Source organism: Rhea pennata, chromosome 16 (genome assembly GCF_028389875.1).
Source record: "Rhea pennata isolate bPtePen1 chromosome 16, bPtePen1.pri, whole genome shotgun sequence".
Taxonomy (NCBI): Eukaryota; Metazoa; Chordata; class Aves; order Rheiformes; family Rheidae; genus Rhea; species Rhea pennata.
The window spans coordinates 12,316,263-12,336,811 of NC_084678.1; the positions used below are offsets into that span (position 1 = coordinate 12,316,263).

General features: G+C 37.6%; 1 protein-coding gene across 1 annotated transcript; it reads right to left on the minus strand.

Annotated features, from left to right (window-relative positions):
- Positions 1-1,457: 1,457 nt before the first annotated feature.
- On the minus strand, positions 1,458-15,136 carry CTCFL (CCCTC-binding factor like). The gene is made up of 11 exons (XM_062589543.1): positions 14,984-15,136; positions 13,798-14,328; positions 12,573-12,813; positions 10,753-10,914; positions 10,138-10,271; positions 8,097-8,217; positions 7,369-7,518; positions 5,871-6,031; positions 4,813-4,995; positions 3,909-4,029; positions 1,458-1,612 (listed from the first exon to the last, which is right to left on the minus strand). Exons 1-11 carry the CDS (start codon positions 15,134-15,136, stop codon positions 1,458-1,460), a joined length of 2,112 nt encoding a protein of 703 aa, XP_062445527.1.
- Positions 15,137-20,549: the final 5,413 nt, after the last annotated feature.

The following is a 20,549-nucleotide window of genomic DNA, read 5'->3' on the forward strand; positions in this document are numbered from 1 at the left end:
AATAAATAGAGCAGCAGTCTGAATTTACATAGTGCAAGTTCTGTATTAACATATGTGTTTTTAACTTAATTATAAACATATTTTGAAATTAGGATAAGCATTTGGCATTTTTAACTACAACTATTTACTCATTACATGACCCAACATTATTAAGATTAGGTTAGCAATCCTACTATTCATTTATAAGAATAGTAGCATTAAAGATTAATATTCAAAAAGTATTTAAGATTTTATGAACAGACTTCTAAATATTAGTTATAAATGACAAAAAATGAGCGAACAGTATAAAAATGGCAACTGTAGTCATTGTAACTAATCATAAAAATCAGCAGTGCTTTCTGTAATTACTCTAAATATATTAATCATGAATGAAGCAGTGAAACCACTACTTCTTAGGAACTGAAAAAAGAGAATTATATTTGATAGAATTTCTCTGCTTACGTACAGCATAAACATGAAGTTTTCATAGATAATACAAGCATGCTTTATTGAAGACCTAATTAAAATCAAAGTCACAGGTGTGCTTTGGATCTAGTACTGAATGTGTGAGCACAATCTTGCAGTCAACGCATGGAAACTCTTACATAACTGCTATTAAAGAAAAAAAAAAAGCAAGCTGCTATCTCCTGCTCTAACTAGCATTAAAATTATCACTTAAAAAATCTAAGTTACCTTAAGCAGATGTAAAGGTATGCACGTCTAGAATGAAGTGGTCCTGCAAACTTTCCTGTCCCCAGCACACATGCTGCTTCTTCATTTTTGTCAGTTCTAATGATCAGGCACTGTGTGATCTGTCAGTTCAGGTTACTGATCTGACTGAAAACTAAGGTTAGTTTTTAATAAGATCAGTAATCTGATCCACTCACCCTTCCAGCAATATGGTTGCCAGCAGTGAAGCAAGAGAGAAGAAAGGAAATTATGCCCAGGAAATGGGGAAGAAGGCAGAACTAACCCTTTCAGTAGCAGCATGGTCTTGTACTAGTTTGAGTCAGCTGTGAAACCATACCCTAAAGCTTAATAGAAACTTAATGTCCTAACAAGAAACCAAAAATTAAGGGATCTGCTTTGGCCACCATTTTCCATGCTTAAGTAAAACTAAAGCAACTTTATTGAAAACAATGACATTGTACCTATTGAAAACCACTGGGAAAAGAGAATGTGGCTAATTTTTACTGCAAGGTTTTAAGATTTGATTGTTGACTGCTTTAATAGAAAAATCAGTGAAAAATAAAGTATATTAAATGTAAATGTTAAAACATTAAAGAACAGTGGGGTATAAAATTCCACTACTTTAGCACAGAATTGTATTTTAGTATTGTGAAATCTGTTAGAAACTAAAGTTTATAGAAAGGAGATTTAGCAAATGTTCCTTGCATTAAACTGTCATTGCCTTTCACATGCTCACCTCAGTCAGCTACAAACAGCCATAACAGGGAGAAACGGGTTCTGTTCATGCATTATTTGTCCATCCCATTGAGAAGCATTTCACATGTCATTTCTGTTTTCTGTTCGCTTGGAGCTGCTGTTTCTACTCCATCTAAAACAGGAACAATCTCACTTGCACAATGTTCATTATTCACAGTAGAGACATCTTGGAAGAATTCTGGATCAACTTTGAAAAAAAATATTGTGGCGATTAACCAGAAAAAGAAGTAAATACTTCAATAAATTTAACAAACACACAATTTCATTTAGTGGAGAGAATACTTTCAATATATAATAACACATCTTTTATCTTAACTTTTTATTCAGAGAGATTAATAGATTTTATTTTGAATATTGTATTACAAGTTTTGTTAATGAACAGTATCCATGATATTCTTATCAGAGGAAAAATAAGCTTTGTTTAACTTCAAGTTTACTTCTCGTACACATACTTTTATCATTTTTAGTAACAGTAAGTCATGAACTGCACCAGTCACACAAGTTATTTTCTAACAAGAGCAAAATTACTGGGATTACGTGATCGTTTCAGTATCCTATAGGCATCTGCAAGTTGTGCAAGAAATGAAAAACAATGTAGACTCCCAAAAGTAAATTCTAGGGGAAAACTTCTGAAACCAGCACAGAGATTTCTAATACTTGTACAAATGAATCAATGGACTAAGTACTTGCACGAACAACACCTAAAAAGCCATCATCTCTGTTTAGAAAAGAAAGCTTCCAGCTGAAGGGATCTTCAGGACACCAAAAAGGTGTAATTTGCATATATCGAAACATTAATAAACAGCAAAATCTAACTGCTGCAAAAACATAAACATTGCAGCTGTGTACCTGTAGTTTAATACACTGCAGCATTTCTTTCTAATCATACCATCATAGCCTTTCCAGTGAAAGCAGAAGTGTCAATGCTAATGTAAATTCATCTGCTGATATATATTCATTAGATTCAGAAAAATGTAAGTATTTCTTCCTTTCACAATGTCAAATTTTATCTCAGTGTCACTGGCCACATCTCAGTGTAGATATAATCTGATATACCAAAATGTAAGGTTTTAGGACACTTAGGCCTTTGGATATGTCTCCACTCTTGACTCTTTCTCCACAAAAATTGCCTTAAAAATCATATCAAGGAGACTACTATAGCTTTTGAACCCTATCTGGGAGGCAGAGAAGCAAAAACTAAGAGGATGCTCTGGTCAGACAATTTTTTTTCCTTCCCTTAGGGGCCCTGAAGATAGCCTCAGAACATATGACCAACTGTCACCCTGCAACAGTGCAGAGATTCAGCATTAGACCAAACAGACAAGGGGAAGGCAGGATGCAATGCATGGGGATAAAAGGTGTCTGCCTTTGGCCTTTACTAACTGAATATTGTATAATGTGCTTTGGCTGATTCAATAGAAACATACTTAAATGAAACTAGGGACAGATACTGCCTCTGGTCAAATTTACACTTCAAGGTAGAACTATCAGAATATTACCACATACCTGACAACAATCTAAGGTTTCTTTAAGAGCATAAAAATTAACTTTACATCTTTTTAGGGTTGCAAAGAAGATAAAGCATAAATGATTTTATCAGCAATGCAGTGGTATAAACATTTAGATTATTCCTGTGGAACTCTAAGAGGACATCAATTGACAAATTAGTCTACCCTTCCCAACTCTTCTGGTCTGCAAAAACCTGAATTTATTCACTTTCTGGGAATCTTTAAGCTAATGAGAAAAGATGGGGAAGCAAAGGGAAGAGGAAAAAAGATATTATTTACACTTTATTATATAAAGAAATTTACTGAATGAACACTAAGTGGTGAAGAGCTATCTATATTAATTAATTCTAAGTAACTAAAGGGACCGAGTGCACATTCTTGAATCAAGAGCCTTGTAAACTGGTCTGATCATGTCTGTGGCATGACAGAGGGATAAATCTAGCTATTTAAATCACTAGTATTTTTATTATTATTTGACCATTATCTGGTGAAAGCATGAGAGAAAAAAGAACAATTTTTGTTAAGCTGTGCTAGTGCTGTTGTGATTAACATCCAGTTTGAATTCTGAAACTGGAGAGTTTTCAAGCTGGTCTGTATTTAAGGCAGTATCTATTACTAAAAAATGGGCTCTTAAGAAAACTCATTATGGTTCACTCCAAAGTGACAGAGGAAAAGTGAATTTTTAAAAAGGAAAAGAAAAATGCATTTGTTAGCTTTGAGGAAGAGGGAGTTTAGGAAGACATTTGCAGGAGCAGCGGAATAGAAGTCCCAGAATGGGCACCTGAGCAATGACCAAATCTCAGATGACTAGAATTTTGACACAATAAAGACTTTTCTGAAGCATTCTTCTATTATTTGCACTTAAATTAGCTTCACTGTGAAACAGTAATTAAACAGCAGGGGAGATTCACTGCCTTAGCCTTTTATTCTTGATTCTAATTTACATGATTAAATTCTAACTTATTCGCTGATTACCTTCTTGCTTAACACGCTTTAGGTTCTCACGTTTTTTCTTTTTGCCCTTGCTTCTTTTTCTGGATGTAACAGCTTTTGCCCTCACCAATCCACAATTTTCAGCATGCTTATGCATATTACTCTGTTAGCATAATGAAGCATAAATATATGAATCAACTATTAATCTATGTAAGCACTTTAACACCAAAAAAAAAAAAAAAAAAACAAATATGGGTCTGATAGACAAATTCTGGAACACTAAGTGAAAGTCTGACTTAGTTAACAACTTCCTTAAACTCCTGGAGATCTGTCCAGAATACATATTAAAATTCTGCTTTAAAGAAACACTGGTACTTGATGAGTATAAAATAAAATGTATTATCATCCAATTCACAGGTAAGCAATAGGATTTTACATGTAAAATGTAAAAAACGTTCCACTGGCTTTTGAAGTTAACAGTTTATAGTTAATCCAAAAGCAGTGATATTTTCTCACAGCACGTGATTTTGAAGCGAATAGTAATTTCATACTTTTCTTCCTGAACTGGTCCTAGAACTCTTTCCCTTCAATTACCTTTCCAAGTGTTTATGCTAAAATTCATACCTCCGGACTGCCTTTGTGTTTGTTCTGAGTAGACCAGCGTACTAAACATTAATAACTCCAACGCTGGATTGTATGAACTGGTACCACCCCTGGAAATACCAAATGACAGATACTTTCCACCGAAAGGGGAAAACTATTGTCTTTTATGAATTCACTAATGTAAGGCTTGGAAAAAAACAAACAAGCTGTTCTGGCTTAGCATTAAGGGGTTAATATTCTAGCCGGTACACTGCTTTTTACTCTCAGTCCTTTATGAAAATGCGATATGTAATGTTTAGCTAAAGATAACTCCACTGAGATTCCTTAAAAGGAAGTATCTTACCCAGCGTGAATAGCCTTTACCACATTTAGGGCATTTATAAACTGGAGGTTTAAAATTGGAATCATGGTGCTTCCTACAGTGAACAGTGAGAAGCTGCTTTCGTCGAAAGCTTTTGCTGCAGCACAAGCAAGTAAAGGGCTTCTCACCAGTATGGGTTCGTTTATGTACAATTAAGTGCCGTTCCTGAAACAAAAAAAGTAATTGTAACGTAACTATCCAACTTGGTGACAGGTTCAAAAAACACATACACAGAAGTACAAGGATGTTGCACAGGCACCTTAATTATCCTTCACTGTAAAAGAGATGCTAAAGAATATGTTAGGTTAACACCTGCTGACTAGGAGTAGGTCAGAGTTTTTCCTCCTAACTTTATTAAGGTTAGCAAAGAAAATAATCAGGATTAAGGGCAAAAGGTAAGCGGCAATAGTAAGACTAAATTTACAGTTTTCTATTTTCTCCAGGTCATAATGAAACCATAAAGTGAGGAGTGTCTGGAATAAAATGAAATTGTCTTCTATAAAAGTGAGAGTAAGCACAGAATCATGAACTCCCTATTTTGAGTGTTTTGAGAGCTCTCAGCATCTCTTCTTCCACTTTCTTTTGGAAACTTCACTCCAGTTGAGCTGCTATGCCTCTGACCTTGCAGTAATCTTCTGTTGAAATCCAATCATTTCTCAAAATTTGGAAACAATGATATCCTATATATTTTATAGCACTTTTTTCTTTAATAAAAAATTAGACTGCATCCTGTGACCCTGCTACACTTACAGTATACATAATTTGCTCTCATCAAAACATCACCAAAAAAAGATTGCTCTTACTTTACACTCCTAAACAATTCACGTACAAAAGATTTATCAGATAGCCTTAGACATTTTGCATTCCAATTTTAATGTTTTTTTCATCAACCATTTATCTTGCAAACAAATATAACTACAGGATTTTAGTAAGACTGCAATAACAAAAACTTTCATTTTCTTTAGGTAAATATATCCCCAAAGCTAAATCTACCTTACTAAAGCATCGATTGAATAAGCAATCATTTTTCAATTAAATACCTGCTTGCATGCATAGCTGCACTGATCGCATTTGAATCTTTTTTCATTTCTGTGAGTCTTCTTGTGCTGAGTAAAAGCATAGCGTTCATGAAAAACAGCTTCACAGTAACTGCATTTAATTGCCACTGCCATGTAGGAATGCAGATTTCGCAAGTGGACACCTAAACAGTTAGTAAAAGCAATTAATTTTAATGGTAAGTTTTGGATTTTCACAGTTTTGGACAAGAGTTAGATTGTGCATAGCCCTGAGTATGCACATGTGCATAAGTGGTAGAGTAAAATACAGAAAAGAATCTTCTGTGTTCCTTATTATAGGGGCAAAAAAAAGGACACATACCACTGAACTCATAACCTCAGAAAGAATGGGATTTGGCTCTCTCAAGTCCCAGATAGCTAGTTTTTCAATGCAATTTGACTGACTAAAGATGCTGCAAGACACTGTGACTTCCCAGAGAAATTAAGCAGTTTGTAAGCTTAAGCTTCATCGATTTCCATGGAAATCAAATCCTTTCGAAAATTACAGAAAGTGCCTGTTTTTATCTACATACACAAATAAACACCACCCAAAGTAGTATTTACAATAACAAAATGATAAATGCAAAAAACCTAGAGAAATGTTACATATAAAAAACAATTGCACTTTCAGTTTCAAGTAATAATACATTTCAATAGGAACTTTATTTGGAAATACAAATAGATGCTAAAGGTACCTAAAAGCTTTTTTTATTATTATTACTGCATCACTTGTGATGTCTTGTGACTGTCACAGAACCTCAAAATCATCTTTGGTAGTGACCTAATAACATTTAGAATTCTAAGAGTTTTGAATGTTGGAAGCATAGAAAAATCATTGTTTGCAGAACTGATGAAGTCAAACTTAAAAATTAACTTGCATTTTATTAATTAATGTAATCCACACATTCTTTTAAATTATAAGGATGATATGCTTAGCAACCAAAAAATGCAGAACAATTTCAAACTAAGAGGTAAAAGTTGATTTTATGTATGCAAAAACATCTATAAACTAAAAACTTCCATTTATTTTAGTTTCTCACATAGCTATATGGATATTTGCATATCAGCTAGAGCTGAGAAGGAAACAGAATGTGAGAACTGAAATGGCTTCATACAGATCTGCTCCATTTTCCACAGCTTTAACAATAAATTCGGCAATACATGAATGCAGACTTTTGTGAGGTACTTTCTTACTGGAAACAGAAGGGAAATGCCACAGGTATTGAGCAGAAGAAAGCTAAAGATGTAACACTTAACATTTTAAACATTAAAAAAAAAAAAAGATCAACCACAAGATGTCACCACATCTCCTTGCAGAATGAAGTTACCTTTAAATCAATGAATACATTTTCTCTGGAGATATTTTGCAATGATGTAAAGTCAAATATAGCATATTTGGTATCTGTAAAAGCAGTAAAAATTAGATACACCTTTCACCCCTAACCATCTCTAATTTCATTTTCAATTTTTTCTTTAAACTCACCCAAATCACTTTTTCTTGCAATAAATGTACTACAATGTGGACACTGGTATTTTGGCACATTTTCACCATGCTTTTGTAATATATGTATTTTCATGGTACCACTTTGAGTGAATCTGGCCTGGCAAACGTAACATTCATACGGTTTTTCACCTAAGAAAATCAAAAAAAAAATATATACTTAGAAGTGCTTCCCTCCATACAAATGCAAAGTTCCCACAATCAACATTGACATTCTAACAGCATCAGTCTCCAGGCTCACTAAAATCTTACTGTTAGCAGACAATGCACAAAAGGCTAAACAAGTTTACATAACTGATTATTATGCAAGATCTTGAGTCTCCAGTAGCTGTGAGTCAAACTGACAAAGCATAAATCCATTAATATAATTCTAAATTATTATTCGTAATTTCTTTTAACAATCTTTTATTTTGTCTTGAATATTTCATATAAAATATTGACGATCAAATGTGAAAGAAGAGTTGAACAGCTATAAATATCATATGATAAAGAAGTGATGCAACACAAACCACCGATAATGGAAGAAGGTAACTTTTCTTCTTACCTTTCTTTTCAAAAACGTCTCCCATGTTTTTACTCGAAAACATAAAAGGAAAAACTACCTATTGCATTTCAGAGTCTGAAATCGGGTCACTCTAAAGTAATTAGTAACCCTATGAATTTTAAAGACCTACAAGGGACATAGGATTGATTACATTAGGAAGTCCTACCTGAATGAGTTATCATGTGTCTTTTCAGTTTATATGTGTCTTTGCTAGCATAACTGCAAAGGTAACAGGCATAAGGACGCTCTCCTGTATGTGAGCGAATATGTCGCTTCAGTTTGCTTGCCTAGCATAAAAATAAGAAAATTTCTGCAGTAACATTTATATTACAAAAGTACAATCAAACTAATGGTGTGCAATTTTACAAAATAATTCTATTGCAATTTCAAGTATTATATCAATCCCAGAACTAGTTTCCTATCCAATTTTCCTGCACAATCAGACTTTTGTGTTTTTAGTTAGGTAACATTTCTGACCTCTCCCCCCCTAGCTTCTTGCGTGCATCCCTAACACTGATGTTAAGAAAAGGAGAAATTTCATAATGAGAGCATAAAGGCCAGAATTTCTAAATCAGTGAAAGGGGATACTCACCACCTTCAAGCTACTTTGATAAGCCAAACTTAAAACTCTTTGAAAATAATCAGGAAAAATAAATGAAAGCCAAAACTCACTTATCTATTCATCTTCAAGTCCCAATGAAGCAACCTCATTACAAAAGTTTAATTCATTTTACAGTGTTATATTGCTTTTGCGATATGTTCTGTACAAATATTGTACCTAAAATTAAGATTTCTTAATGTTGCATTTTTCCACTTACAAACACACTTCTTGAACTCACTGCTAGATCCATTCAAATTAGCAACACTATTCACTTGAATAAAATTAAGCATGCTTGGCAATCTTTGCTACATAGAAGTCAACCACGTGCATATTATTAGGGGGCTCTTTAAGCTCTCCTTATTCAGGTAAAGCTTACAGCAGTATCAGTGAAAGTTCTGCAACAGCAATGAGTGCTGAATAAACCCTTACCTAAAAAAGGAATAAATAGAGCACTTCAGCAGAAACTGAGAAGGTTTTTAAAGATAAAAGTTATTCAAAATCTGATTACTAATATGAGGTGCACAGAATAAAGTTCAGGCTGGTTTACAGCTTTAGAGCTGAATGCAGCATATAAAAACTTAGATATTGATTATCTACTGATACAACCATGACAGCAATATATTCAGTCATAGGTGGATGACTGAAAGCTTATTTTTCTCCCAGTGAACCCTTAGGCAGTTTCTAATGTTTGTATTTCCAGATTAAGAAAATTCCAATTCTGTAACAAAAACACTATCCATTACCTTCATTTTATTTTGCCAGTCAGTATATTCAATGAAATGCAAAAAGAACACCAAGTATTTTTTTGTAGGATCAAGTTAACATGACTGCATTATCTAGCAGCAGTACATTAAAAAAGGAAAAAGTTCTTAGAAGGGAGTTAATTTTTAAAAGCTAAATAAATGCACAGGTACTAACTTCATGTAATTCATTTATAAGTATAACTATACGGACAAAGTAAGGGGCCAAGGAATTCAGACTACTTTTTCCTTTTCTGAGGGGAGATACGGAGAAAAAAATCTGCATAAAAAGTGAAAGGCGTATTTTCACAAAGTTTAATTTATCTGGTATCATACAATAGTTCTGCAATAACATACTAGAAGAAAGGAATTCAATACTTCAGCGTGGTCCAAAGGCCATTATCGGAACCTTGGCCTTCACCTTGAGGCTACTACAGACGTGGGCCACTGACTCCTGGGATCCCATAGAGCTCCCTGCTTTGCCTTTAATATTATGTAGTCCTCCTTCAAAGTATGAAGGTACTGCAGCAACCATAAACTTGGCCATTCCTCCCAGCTCAGCAAAAACGCATACTTCTACATCACCATGGTGACTTTCTCCAATACAACTCAAGCAAGCTAAATATTAATATCATAGATTGACAACGGCCATTACCTCTGTAATTTACTGGGCTGATCTCAGATATAAAATTGACAATCATCAGTGATAATGAAGGCAGCATGATACATGCGTAGGTAGGTCCCAATTTAGCAAAAAGTTCAAGGTTAATAATCTAGCAAAAACATTATGACCTCACAGTGTATTGAGATCTTAGTATCTGAAAGTCTACAAGTCCTCCCCAAAAATTCAGCAATGCTGCACTTACTTCTACACTAGAATATTTACATATTGAACACTTGAAAGGTTTTTCTAAAGTATGCTTGTAACGTCTATGTCGTGCAAGCTCACCACTGGTCACAAATGCCATATCACAATCACTGCATTTATATGGTCTGGTCCCTGTAAAAATATACCAAATATTAGATTTTTATTTAAAAACAGTATTTTTTCTGCCTTAAATAAGCATGTATTTTTTTATATATAACAATTTTTGAGGTTCTAAATTTTTATAGACAATAAATATACACCTTAGGTTTACTATAAACACAAGGTTTATCAATTTGCTTCATTTAGTTAAATAGCAAAAAAGGAAAAAAAAGCAGAGATAGAACATAATACGTATGCAGGAATCAAAACCAACTGAAATCTATATTCAGTTGAAAAATTTTGTATAATGATACCTAACAAGATACTACCTACATACATACATACATAGAGACTTAATAACTGTAGACCACGTTTTCAGTGCGGTCTCCTAGTGAAATCAGTGAAATTTCTGAGCACAGAATGACGACTGAATATGACCCGTAAGACAAAGTCATCTGTCCATTAAATTTTGCAGACAATATGTAAAAACAAAGTGTTCTTATACATTAATTACCTGTATGTGCATTCACATGGTTACGCAGGAGAGTAGCTGTACGAAAAGCCTTAAGGCAGAGGTGACACACATGAGGTTTTTCATCAGAATGTGTTTTCACGTGGCGGTTAAGACTTGATATTCTGAGTGAGGTGAACGCACACAAATCACAGCTGAAAATTGCTGTGAGAAGAGAGAAACATTTAGATCATATGAGCCACAGAAAAATGACTTTTTCAAAAATAGTACCAATTTCAATATAGTTCCCTAGTCTGGGTAAAACTATAATACCTTTAATAGAAGGACTTCAAAATGCATTATAAAAAAAAGTCAAGTTGTCAGACAGGAATTATTATACCTATTTAAGACTGAAGTGATTCATCCAAAAATAGTGCAATGAGTTAGTGACACAGCTTAGAACCTAATCCCCAGAAACCTAACTCCTAGTCTAACTCTCACCTCCAAGATAAAACTTTCTCTCTTGATGGTATTAATACTTGGCTCATCAGGACCTGTGTAATATACTTCCCGATGTCAACTGTGTAATTAGTAATAATTAACCTTATCCAAAGATTATATTTAAGATATAATCAGCTTTCCTGTAGGCCTGAATCCATAAAATGTAAGTAGAACTTAATACAATACATAGAGTTTCTTTAAAATTATTAGTTGAATTTGAGGAAAGATTAATTCTTTGAAGAAGGAAGAAAGGCTCCTTTTTGGATTACATAACATTTCCAAACTCGTACCACAGCAATATGAATTTCTTTAGAAACTAACAAGTTAAGAGGAAATACGATAGTCTTCCAGTTTTGAAGAAGATTCAGAACCGCCAAATGGCAAATACTGTCATATTTGAAGAGCCTTTCCAGAACAGCTATCTCAGCTCCCAAGTGCACTCTCTGTAGTGATTTTCATGCTGAGACCAAAACGTATGTTATATAATGCTTCATATCACACAGAGATGTGCAGCTAACACTTCACTTCAATAACAACAAACCAAACCACTTTATTGTTATTTATTCATTATGGATTCACGCCCGTACAATAGTTAAGCTTTGTTAAAGCAGCTCAAATATGTTTCCTAGTGACTAAAACAAGGGATATTAACAGTTAGTACAAAATCCATATTTTAACCAATCTTGCCTAATGTACCTTCACATCCAGATACTACGACCTATGCATTCGTAGACTCGTTCAAGTCTGCTGATGTCATCTAAATTTTATAGTACATCCAGCTTCCTGAGAAACAGTCACACCTCTACTCCCTTCTAGGTCAAACCCTAACTTCTGCAACACACTCTGTTTCTTAAATTTTAAATCACCTATATTCTGTTACTTTTGTTTAGATTCTGGTAGATACCTTTATGACAGGCTTCAGTATTTACCTACCACTGTTTCTCAGCCTGCAGCTTGGAACCATTCTAAGTTCATCCACAAACCCCAGAACATGCAAATTTTGAAATGGAATGAAGGGACTAAGAAATACTAAATACTTTATTAGGTTTATTCAAAGGCATTTATACATAGTATTGACACTGAAAGCTCCCTGACGGTTTCAAGTATTGTATACTGTTCAAAAGACCACTAATTTCTAAATGCTATCCAAAATCTCCTGAACACTACACAGATCACACCAAATTGAATGGTATCTTCCTCACTTAATCTGAAGGGTATTATTCCTTCTTCTAAATTTCCATAAAAAATGAGATTTAACCTAATCTAAACCTAACAGTAAACACTGTGAAAGTTTCCTGTAACATTTCAACTTCACTTTTAAATCTAATCTAAAATATGTTAACTAAAAATGAATTACAAATACTATGTAGTAAACTTTTTACCTTTTTTCTGACATGAAGCATGAGATTTTAGAGACTTGGGATTTTTGGTAACAGTTTGTTCTGATGGAGTTGCATATTCCTGTTTATGTTTATTGCACGAAACCAACAAATCAGCACTGACTTTACAGTCCAGGCTCTTTGCTTCCCCAACACTGAAAAGTTCCTTTTCTCCTCTCCCTTCAGATGGAGTTAGTGGCAGGACCTTATTTTCAAGTGCAATGACATCTTTATCTCTCTCAAGCTTTTTAGAAAAGAAAAAAGAAAAAAGTTTAGAACTCCAGATCAAAAGTAGTGACTAGTGACAAAGCATCCAAGCTACCAACAAGAGGCAAGCAACTAACTCACTTTGATTTTCAGCCTAAATGTGATGGACAGCACTGCAACAAAAGTTCGCATTTAATGTGCAGCAGCCTAAATGGAAGATGAGCAATTTTTAAAATTGAGCCCTAAGTCTTCAAAATTTTATACCAAATTTCAGAGCATCTTTTTGAGACCACAGCACTCCGAACATAGAAACTTCCTTCCTGAAATATCTTTAAAAATTTTTAAATTTAATGCCAGTACATTTATTTTTTAAAAGGAAAGGCCAAAGTTTGGTTTAAGTTTTCTTAAACCAAACTAATAAAGGGTTTGGGCAGCCAGCTTGTAATATCTATGTGTTGTTCTTGGTCTCATGGCAATTAATAAGGTCCTGGTACTTTTTTACATCAGGTAAGTTTAAATATTACCATATCCCTGAAAATACAGAGTGCCATATGAGTTTTGAAAGGAAAATACGCTTTTTTCTTTAAAATAAAACCAACAGTTAGCATAGTATTAATACCAACATTTGCATGTCCCTTCCCTACAATGCATTTTAAATGAAACCATGCTACATATCCAGCTTTAACAACAACCACTGCTGTATTGTACTCATGTAGGAGAAGGAAAAAAGTCCAATGCTACTTAACAGCTCTATGCTGTCAAACACAAATAGCACAGAAACTGGTAAGTAATGAATTGAATTAAAAACTTGTCATAATAGAGTTAATACTCTAGGAAGGCTAAATTCTTGGTTTGCTTTCTTGAATACGGGATAAAATTTCTAAGAAGTTGTACAAAGAACTTGGTATTTAAGTCCAATTAACTTGAATGCTTAGGCAACACAATATTAAAATCAGAGCCGTATCAGTACGATACGCTAAGAGCTGATGTTACCGGTCTTCATCAAACGCAGAATTTATACCTCAATCAGTAGCATGTCTACCGGGCTCCCCATTGACTTGTTTTCTAAACTCTTTGCTTGCGTTCTGTCTTGCAAAATATTAATCTGCATCAGTTCGAAGTCATAAAACGCGCAGACGCCTTCGTGGACGCCCAGGGCCACGCCTGCAGGCAGGTCCTGGAGATCGCCTGACCCCTGCCGCACCACCACCAGCGGCTGCAGCAGGCCGGCCCCGTCCCGCGCCCCATCCTGCTCCTGCGCGCCGAGCTGGTGCTCTCCCTGGAAGTCGTCCTCCTCCGCCTTCAGATGCACTGTCTGCAGTGTCAGCAACTGCTTCTCACCCTCGTCGGGAGGCAGGGACCACTCCAGGAGGTCACCTCCTCCTCCCAGCGCCGGGGCTCCAGCGCCCTGCTCGCAGGCGCCGCTCTTCTCCCTCACGAGGGCCGCCTCGTCCTCGTCCTCTCCTCCCGACCTGCCCCAGGTTTTTTCCGCACCTTTGATTTTGGTGAAAGGCTCCGCCAGCCCGAAGGCCGCGTCCATCGCTGAGCCAACCTGTCAACAGGCGAGGGGAAAAACTAGGGAAAATCAGCGGCCTTTGGGCCAAGAGCCGCAGCCTCGCCCCCCGCCTGCCCCACGGGCGCGGCCTGCCCGCTGCAGGCCTGCGGCCGCGGCCCTGCCCAGCCCCGCCGCCGCCCCGGGCCCTCTCCCCGCCCCAGCTGCCCCGCTCCCGCCGCCCGGCCCGCGCTGCTCCTCCCTCCGCGGGCGGGGCCGGGCGGGGCAGCCGGCCCCGGGGGGTGGGAGCCGCCCTCCGCGGCGGCCCCGCGGGCGGCATTGCCCGCGGCCCGGGCGGGAGCCGCTGCTCGGGGCCGGGCCGAGCGCGGCGCGGGCCCCGCGGCCGCCGCCCGCCCTCGCCGCGGGCCGCGCTCCTCGCGCGGCGACATGGCGGCGCCGCGGCCGCCTGGCGCTTCGCCCCGCTCAGCCGCGGAGCGGGAGGACGAGGAGGAGGAGGAAGGTGCCGCCAGCCCCGACTGTCGGTCCTTGACCCTCTGCTCCCTCGCGCTGGTTTGTCCCACTGTCAAAAGCACTAGCACGTTCGTGCTGCGGGAGCGTCTCGGTGCCGGCCGCCCGCTGGCGCCGCGTCCTCGCGTGCCTGCGGCGCCGACGCGCGCGCTCGCGGAGGCGCGGAGCGGGCTGCCGGCATCCTTACACCAGGCTTTACTGCGGGGTTGGCTATCCGGGAGAGAGCGAGAGGTTTGAGGTTTAAGAGTCCTCCAAAGGCATTGTAAAAACGTCTTTGAGGTAAACTTGTAAGATCCAAGAAACTAACATTTACTCTTTTGTACCCTTCAAGGGTAGCCATTTCCAACCCTCAAACATTTTATGAGGCTCACTTACTGTTATTACTCTATTACACACCAGTGCGAAGGAAGGGTTTAGAGCCTTATCTCTAAATGACAGTTCAGTATGTTACAAAGTGCAGCATGTGGCAAAGTGCCTTGAGCCTCGCACGGTTCAGATCCTGCCCGACAGTGTGCTGAACTTAAACCAGAACAAAAAAAAACCCCTAACTGATTCATGGCTTTACTTACCTATGTAAGTAACCCATTAAAATGAGCATTTTTGAAATGCCCGTAGTACAAAACGGCAGCAAGTGTTTCGGGTCTGCTCCACGGGGCTGTTCCGTCAGGCGAGGTGGTGTCCTACAAAGCCAACGTTACGCTGCGTGAACTGCGTATTTCTGAACGCCGTTTGCACCGCTGGGTGTCCATGCATGGCATTTTCCCCAGAATTTGGCAGAGATGGTACTTCTACGCTTTGGGCGCCCAAGAGGGTAGGTGCTATACAACGTGACCGGAAAAGGCAGCGATTCTAATTGCTGCGGAAGATCTAGCAATGAGAAGTACTCGAGTCATATCGGGGTGGGGGTGCCGTAACGAGCCGTAGAATGAAAAATTAAAACCTGCACATCTTGAAGAACAAATCTCATGATGAGCCTGATTTTAGGTCATTGACTTTCCTGAGCTTTATATTCAGAGAGAACAAGTTCTGTAACTCCCATAAACACCCTTGACAACAACTGCTCCTATCCGCAAGTGTGCAGGAGGCAAGAATAATATATTGTTGTCTTTTATATTTAATAAATGCAGGTTATTCGTAACTATCAAGTTACTTGGAATCAACACAAATTCAAAGCAATTATTTAAGGGAGACTTATCTATTCCAACAACTTGGGGCCAATATTTTAGTCAGACGCCATGTCGTTTACAATCTACAGAATCCGTGGACTCTCAAAACCACAAAGAATAAGGTACAGAATACAAAATGCTTTCGTATAATTATGCTGCTGATGACTTTAGTCAGAAATTATACTTCTTAACATATTTCTGAATCTCTCCAAGTTGCTACTGTATACTACCCAATTATGATTCAAGGGCACTGAGGAAAAAAGTTGTTAATATATCGTCCTTTTGGTCATTTTAATGAGTTTTGGTACACTTGAACAGTCATCAGCATCCAAGTGCTGTCCTGCCTTGTACATCTGCATTATTAATACTAGCACCGCTCATGTAGCTCTAAAGTTGTGTCATTATTTCCATTATAAACTTATATTTTCAAGGATTTATAACTCAAACACAGAACAGCACTTCAGTTCATTTTTCTCAGATTTAAAGGAACCACTTGGATCAGAAGTCTAGAAATTCTACCATTCTCTAATTATGTTTTGACACAACAGAGGTTAATGGCTCCATAATGGCCGTTATGGTCTGTTGTGTATACAGTCTCTACAGTAACCAGTGCTGTCTGTGCATCATCTATCTCTAACTGCATTCAGGCTTTTACCTGCTCCTCTGAAGGGTCCACTCCTTTCTAACAAGTCAAAAGTGTGCCTTTATACCATGAAAAAACAGAGAACCTTTTTTTTCATCATAATTATATTTTGTGGGGGTAAACAGATTCAGTATTAATTACTGTTTATTAGGAGTATTTTCTAATGGAGAATTTCACTGATTCCCATCTTCTTGTGCTAAAAAAGGTTACATAAAAAACAAAGCTGCAGATAAACTGCTGATAAGAATCTACCAGTGCATGAAGGTGAATACATGGACAACTAAAATCCTAAATCAGCAGACTAAATTCTACTCTTGGCTGCGCTAGGGAATCAGAGGAGACTTGTATCTGATCTATGTTTTTCCCCTGTGTGTAAGCAGCTCAACTATTTTTGACATGAGTAAAATATTGGATTATTTCTTCAGATTCTCACTCTTAAATCTGAATAGAGTTCCTTTTACACATTTAAGATATTTAATGCTTGTTAGATGCAGTTGATTTTTTATAAAAGGTCTATCACCATATAAGAAAGCATCTTTGACCTTGAGGTTAATTCAAAGTCTTCAGTTTTATTCCCTTCCTGTGTTTTAGAAAGTCACTTCAGATGACTGCAGAGGCAGTATAAGCAGCCATTATTGTGTGTATTTTGCACCTCCATCTTCCTGTCATGGGTCTGAAGGTATAGTCCCTTGATGCAAATAGAAGATCTGCCATCAATTTAAATGGGTTTGGAATTAGGCCCAGAATAGATAAATATGTGAAGCAATAATAGTGTGATTTATTTGCAGATTTTTGACCTGTCTGCAAAACTCAGAGTAGATCAGGACTGTTGCAGCATAGGATCAATTCATGTAATAGAAAGAAAGGGAAAAAAAAAGAACAAAGTGAAAAAGCAAGCCCCAGTTTAACCTTACATGCTCATAATGTCCCATTTATGATATTCCCTCTTGTAGTTGAAACTCCATTTTCATCCAGTACATGACTCCTGTTAGTCTATTAGAAAGCTCAGCCTTTTTGTTGTGACTTATTTTGACAGCTTTAATATCCTGGTCCACCTGGCACCTGGAAAGTTTTCCATTATCACTTTCCTCCAATGTCTCACTTTCGTTTCCAAGTGTATGTTGTATTCACACTACACCCATCATAGTGGTATCTATATGCCTTAACACTGATCTAAGAACATACACTCCTTTACTTTTTCTCTTACACTAGGGACAGTTGCTACCTTCTTCACCTGTTTTGCAGCGAGATAGTGCCTGTCTTAATACTGACAGCAGTAAATAACCTTCTCCACACCATCACCTATTTCACAGGAACTGAGTACAGCATTATAATTCCTATGTCTCCTTTAAATACTGTTCAGTTATGAAGCTGTAGTCACTAAATGCTTTAAATCTTTCCACTGCACTTTCTGGTGTTATCGTTAGCTTGTTGTTCCTTTAGCACTTGCTTTTCACACTGATGAAGCACTTCTTCAGAGATCACCAGAAACCTTAATTAAAAAATGAAAGCCTGTCAGCTAATGAGCAAAATGAAAAAAAATGGATTATATTCTTTTGGATGCTGTTCTAGGAAACAGAAAGTTGCAGATTCAGAATTAACTTGATTCTCTGGAGAAATTATACATTCTGCATTTCAGAACAGATACTGATCATTTGGAAAGAAGACTATTATAAAAAAATCCTCCTTCCCCCCTCCCCCCCCAGGCATGCCCTGAGATGTGAGTTGCAGTTTATTTCAGCAGATTCATTTAGTATTTAGATTTGACCTGGATTCACACAAATAGGCATAAGGCTCCGTTCCCATCTCTACAGCCATATAAAAGCGAGTTAGGCCTCAGACCCAGGAACTTCAGAACACACAGTTCTACTTGTTTCTTTACTTATTCTTCAAAGCAAGGGAGAGGTGGGAGCACAGCAAAGCAAAAACAGATAGATGTCCTCTTGGAGGGCATTGACTTGACAAGTGACTAGCCCAGCAATAAATGACCACATGGCTTTCTTGGTGCACAGATGAGGACAGATGCAGAGCTCACACTGTGGCACAGCGCTTGCTTGGCCTGTGCCATTCCCATGCAGTCAGCTTGCCGAGGGCTGTGCCTACGGTGCAGAGAAAGCCTTGCTTTACTCTCTTTGCTGCAGTGTTCATCTTGGCTCTAAGAGAAGGGAGTCATCTCTTTAAATACAAGTGGGTCTCGTAGAAAAACCATAGCAGTTCTATTAAGTTAAAGGACTTATGCTTTTAAGTCTTGCCTGTACTTTAAAAGTACTGTCCCATACTGTTAATGATTATAATTATATAGCATGACAAAAACAGAGCATAATAATATAGAGATGTTGCATGTATGAAATGGGAAGTATTTAACATAAGCTTGTTGGAGCTGAAAATACCAGGGCTGATTGCTTGGACACAAGTCATGGAAGTTGTCTAAAAAAACATTAACCATAATTGCAGTTTATCTATTAATCTTTTCATCTGACGTCAAGACATAGAAACAGTTCCACAATCCAGTAACGCACAATTGGTTGCTTATGGCAGACCACAGACCTGTGCGCCTGGGTCTGCTTGGAAGAAGGGTGTTTAGCTGAGAAGCATATTACTTTTTCTATTTCAAAAGACAATAACATCGTTACACACTTAGCCACACCTCCGTGACTTCCACTGCTTTTACAGAATACTCTTTAATCCAGGAGATAGCAAAGAAAGTTTTAAAGACAACTCCCTTTAGTTAGTCGGTAAAGGTTTTTGCTGCTGTTTGTGCAAGGGTCAGAGAGTTAAAAGTTTAAAAGGCAGAAAGTTTTCCTCTTGTTTTGACTAAACTGGAGGAAACGTGCTAGGGCTGTGCAGAATTTGATTGCCAAACACAAAGTGAAGATACACAGTGAGAAAAGATAGTAAAGGTTTAACCCAACTGATGTAAGTAACAAAATTCAAGGATGCGCATGTTTCCTTGCTTTTATCGCATTGTTAATCTTTAATCAGGAAAACAGTTCTGAGAACAGCTCTTTGTGCACAACTAAACAGTCATCAGTGCTTGGAAGTTAATAGGATCACCAGAGAATGAAACTATTAAATCATTGTCCTAATAAATGAATGAGATGTACAACCCAAAGGAGTGCAAATTCTGCTTCCACATAGTTACGTAGCATGCACATTAAACCTTGCAAAATCAGCAGTAAGTTGGTTAGTGGGTTCGGAAGAGCAATGGCTTTCCATGCAAGCTTTTCCAGCTTAGATCACAAACCTGCACAAGTACTGAAGTTTCTGGAGCACCTGAATCAAGCTTCCTGATATTAAAATGCAAAGAAATCTAGAATGGGCTACAAAATTTTTAAGGACATATTTAAAGAAACGCATACGAGCATGACTTCACTGACAGCAGGTGACTTATGCCTTGATATCTATCAGCAGAGATATCTCAGAATCTTCCTCCCTGCTCTGGTGACAAATCATCGTTTATAAGGAACAAAAACAAATAGCCTCATGCCTTTCCATCAGGCATGAGGAACATACACAAAAGATGTATAACTGTGTCTCCTATACTGTATTTCTGTGCTTCTATAAGAACAAACAAAATGAGCTTTATTGTCGTCCTCTTTATAATCTTTCTAAACGCTGCAATGAGGAAGTGCCTAGGAAGTAAATGAAAACAGCTAAGTGGCTGGTGTATTCTGAATAGTGGTTATTACTCTGTTCAGACCTGTCTCACTATTAACTTACAATCTCTTATTCTGTCTTTCATAGCCTTCTTTTGTGCTTTTTAAACAGTAAGATCTCCTGGGCAGAGAGTATTGTATGTTTTCACCCAATAAAAAGAGGTACTGCCTTAGTGCTATTGCAATGCAAATTTGTAAGCTGTTGAAGGCTAGGAAGTGGTTACTTTCTTCTATTTGCAGTATGCAAGTCAGTTGCTATTCAGTTGTACGTATCAGTTTAAGCTCATG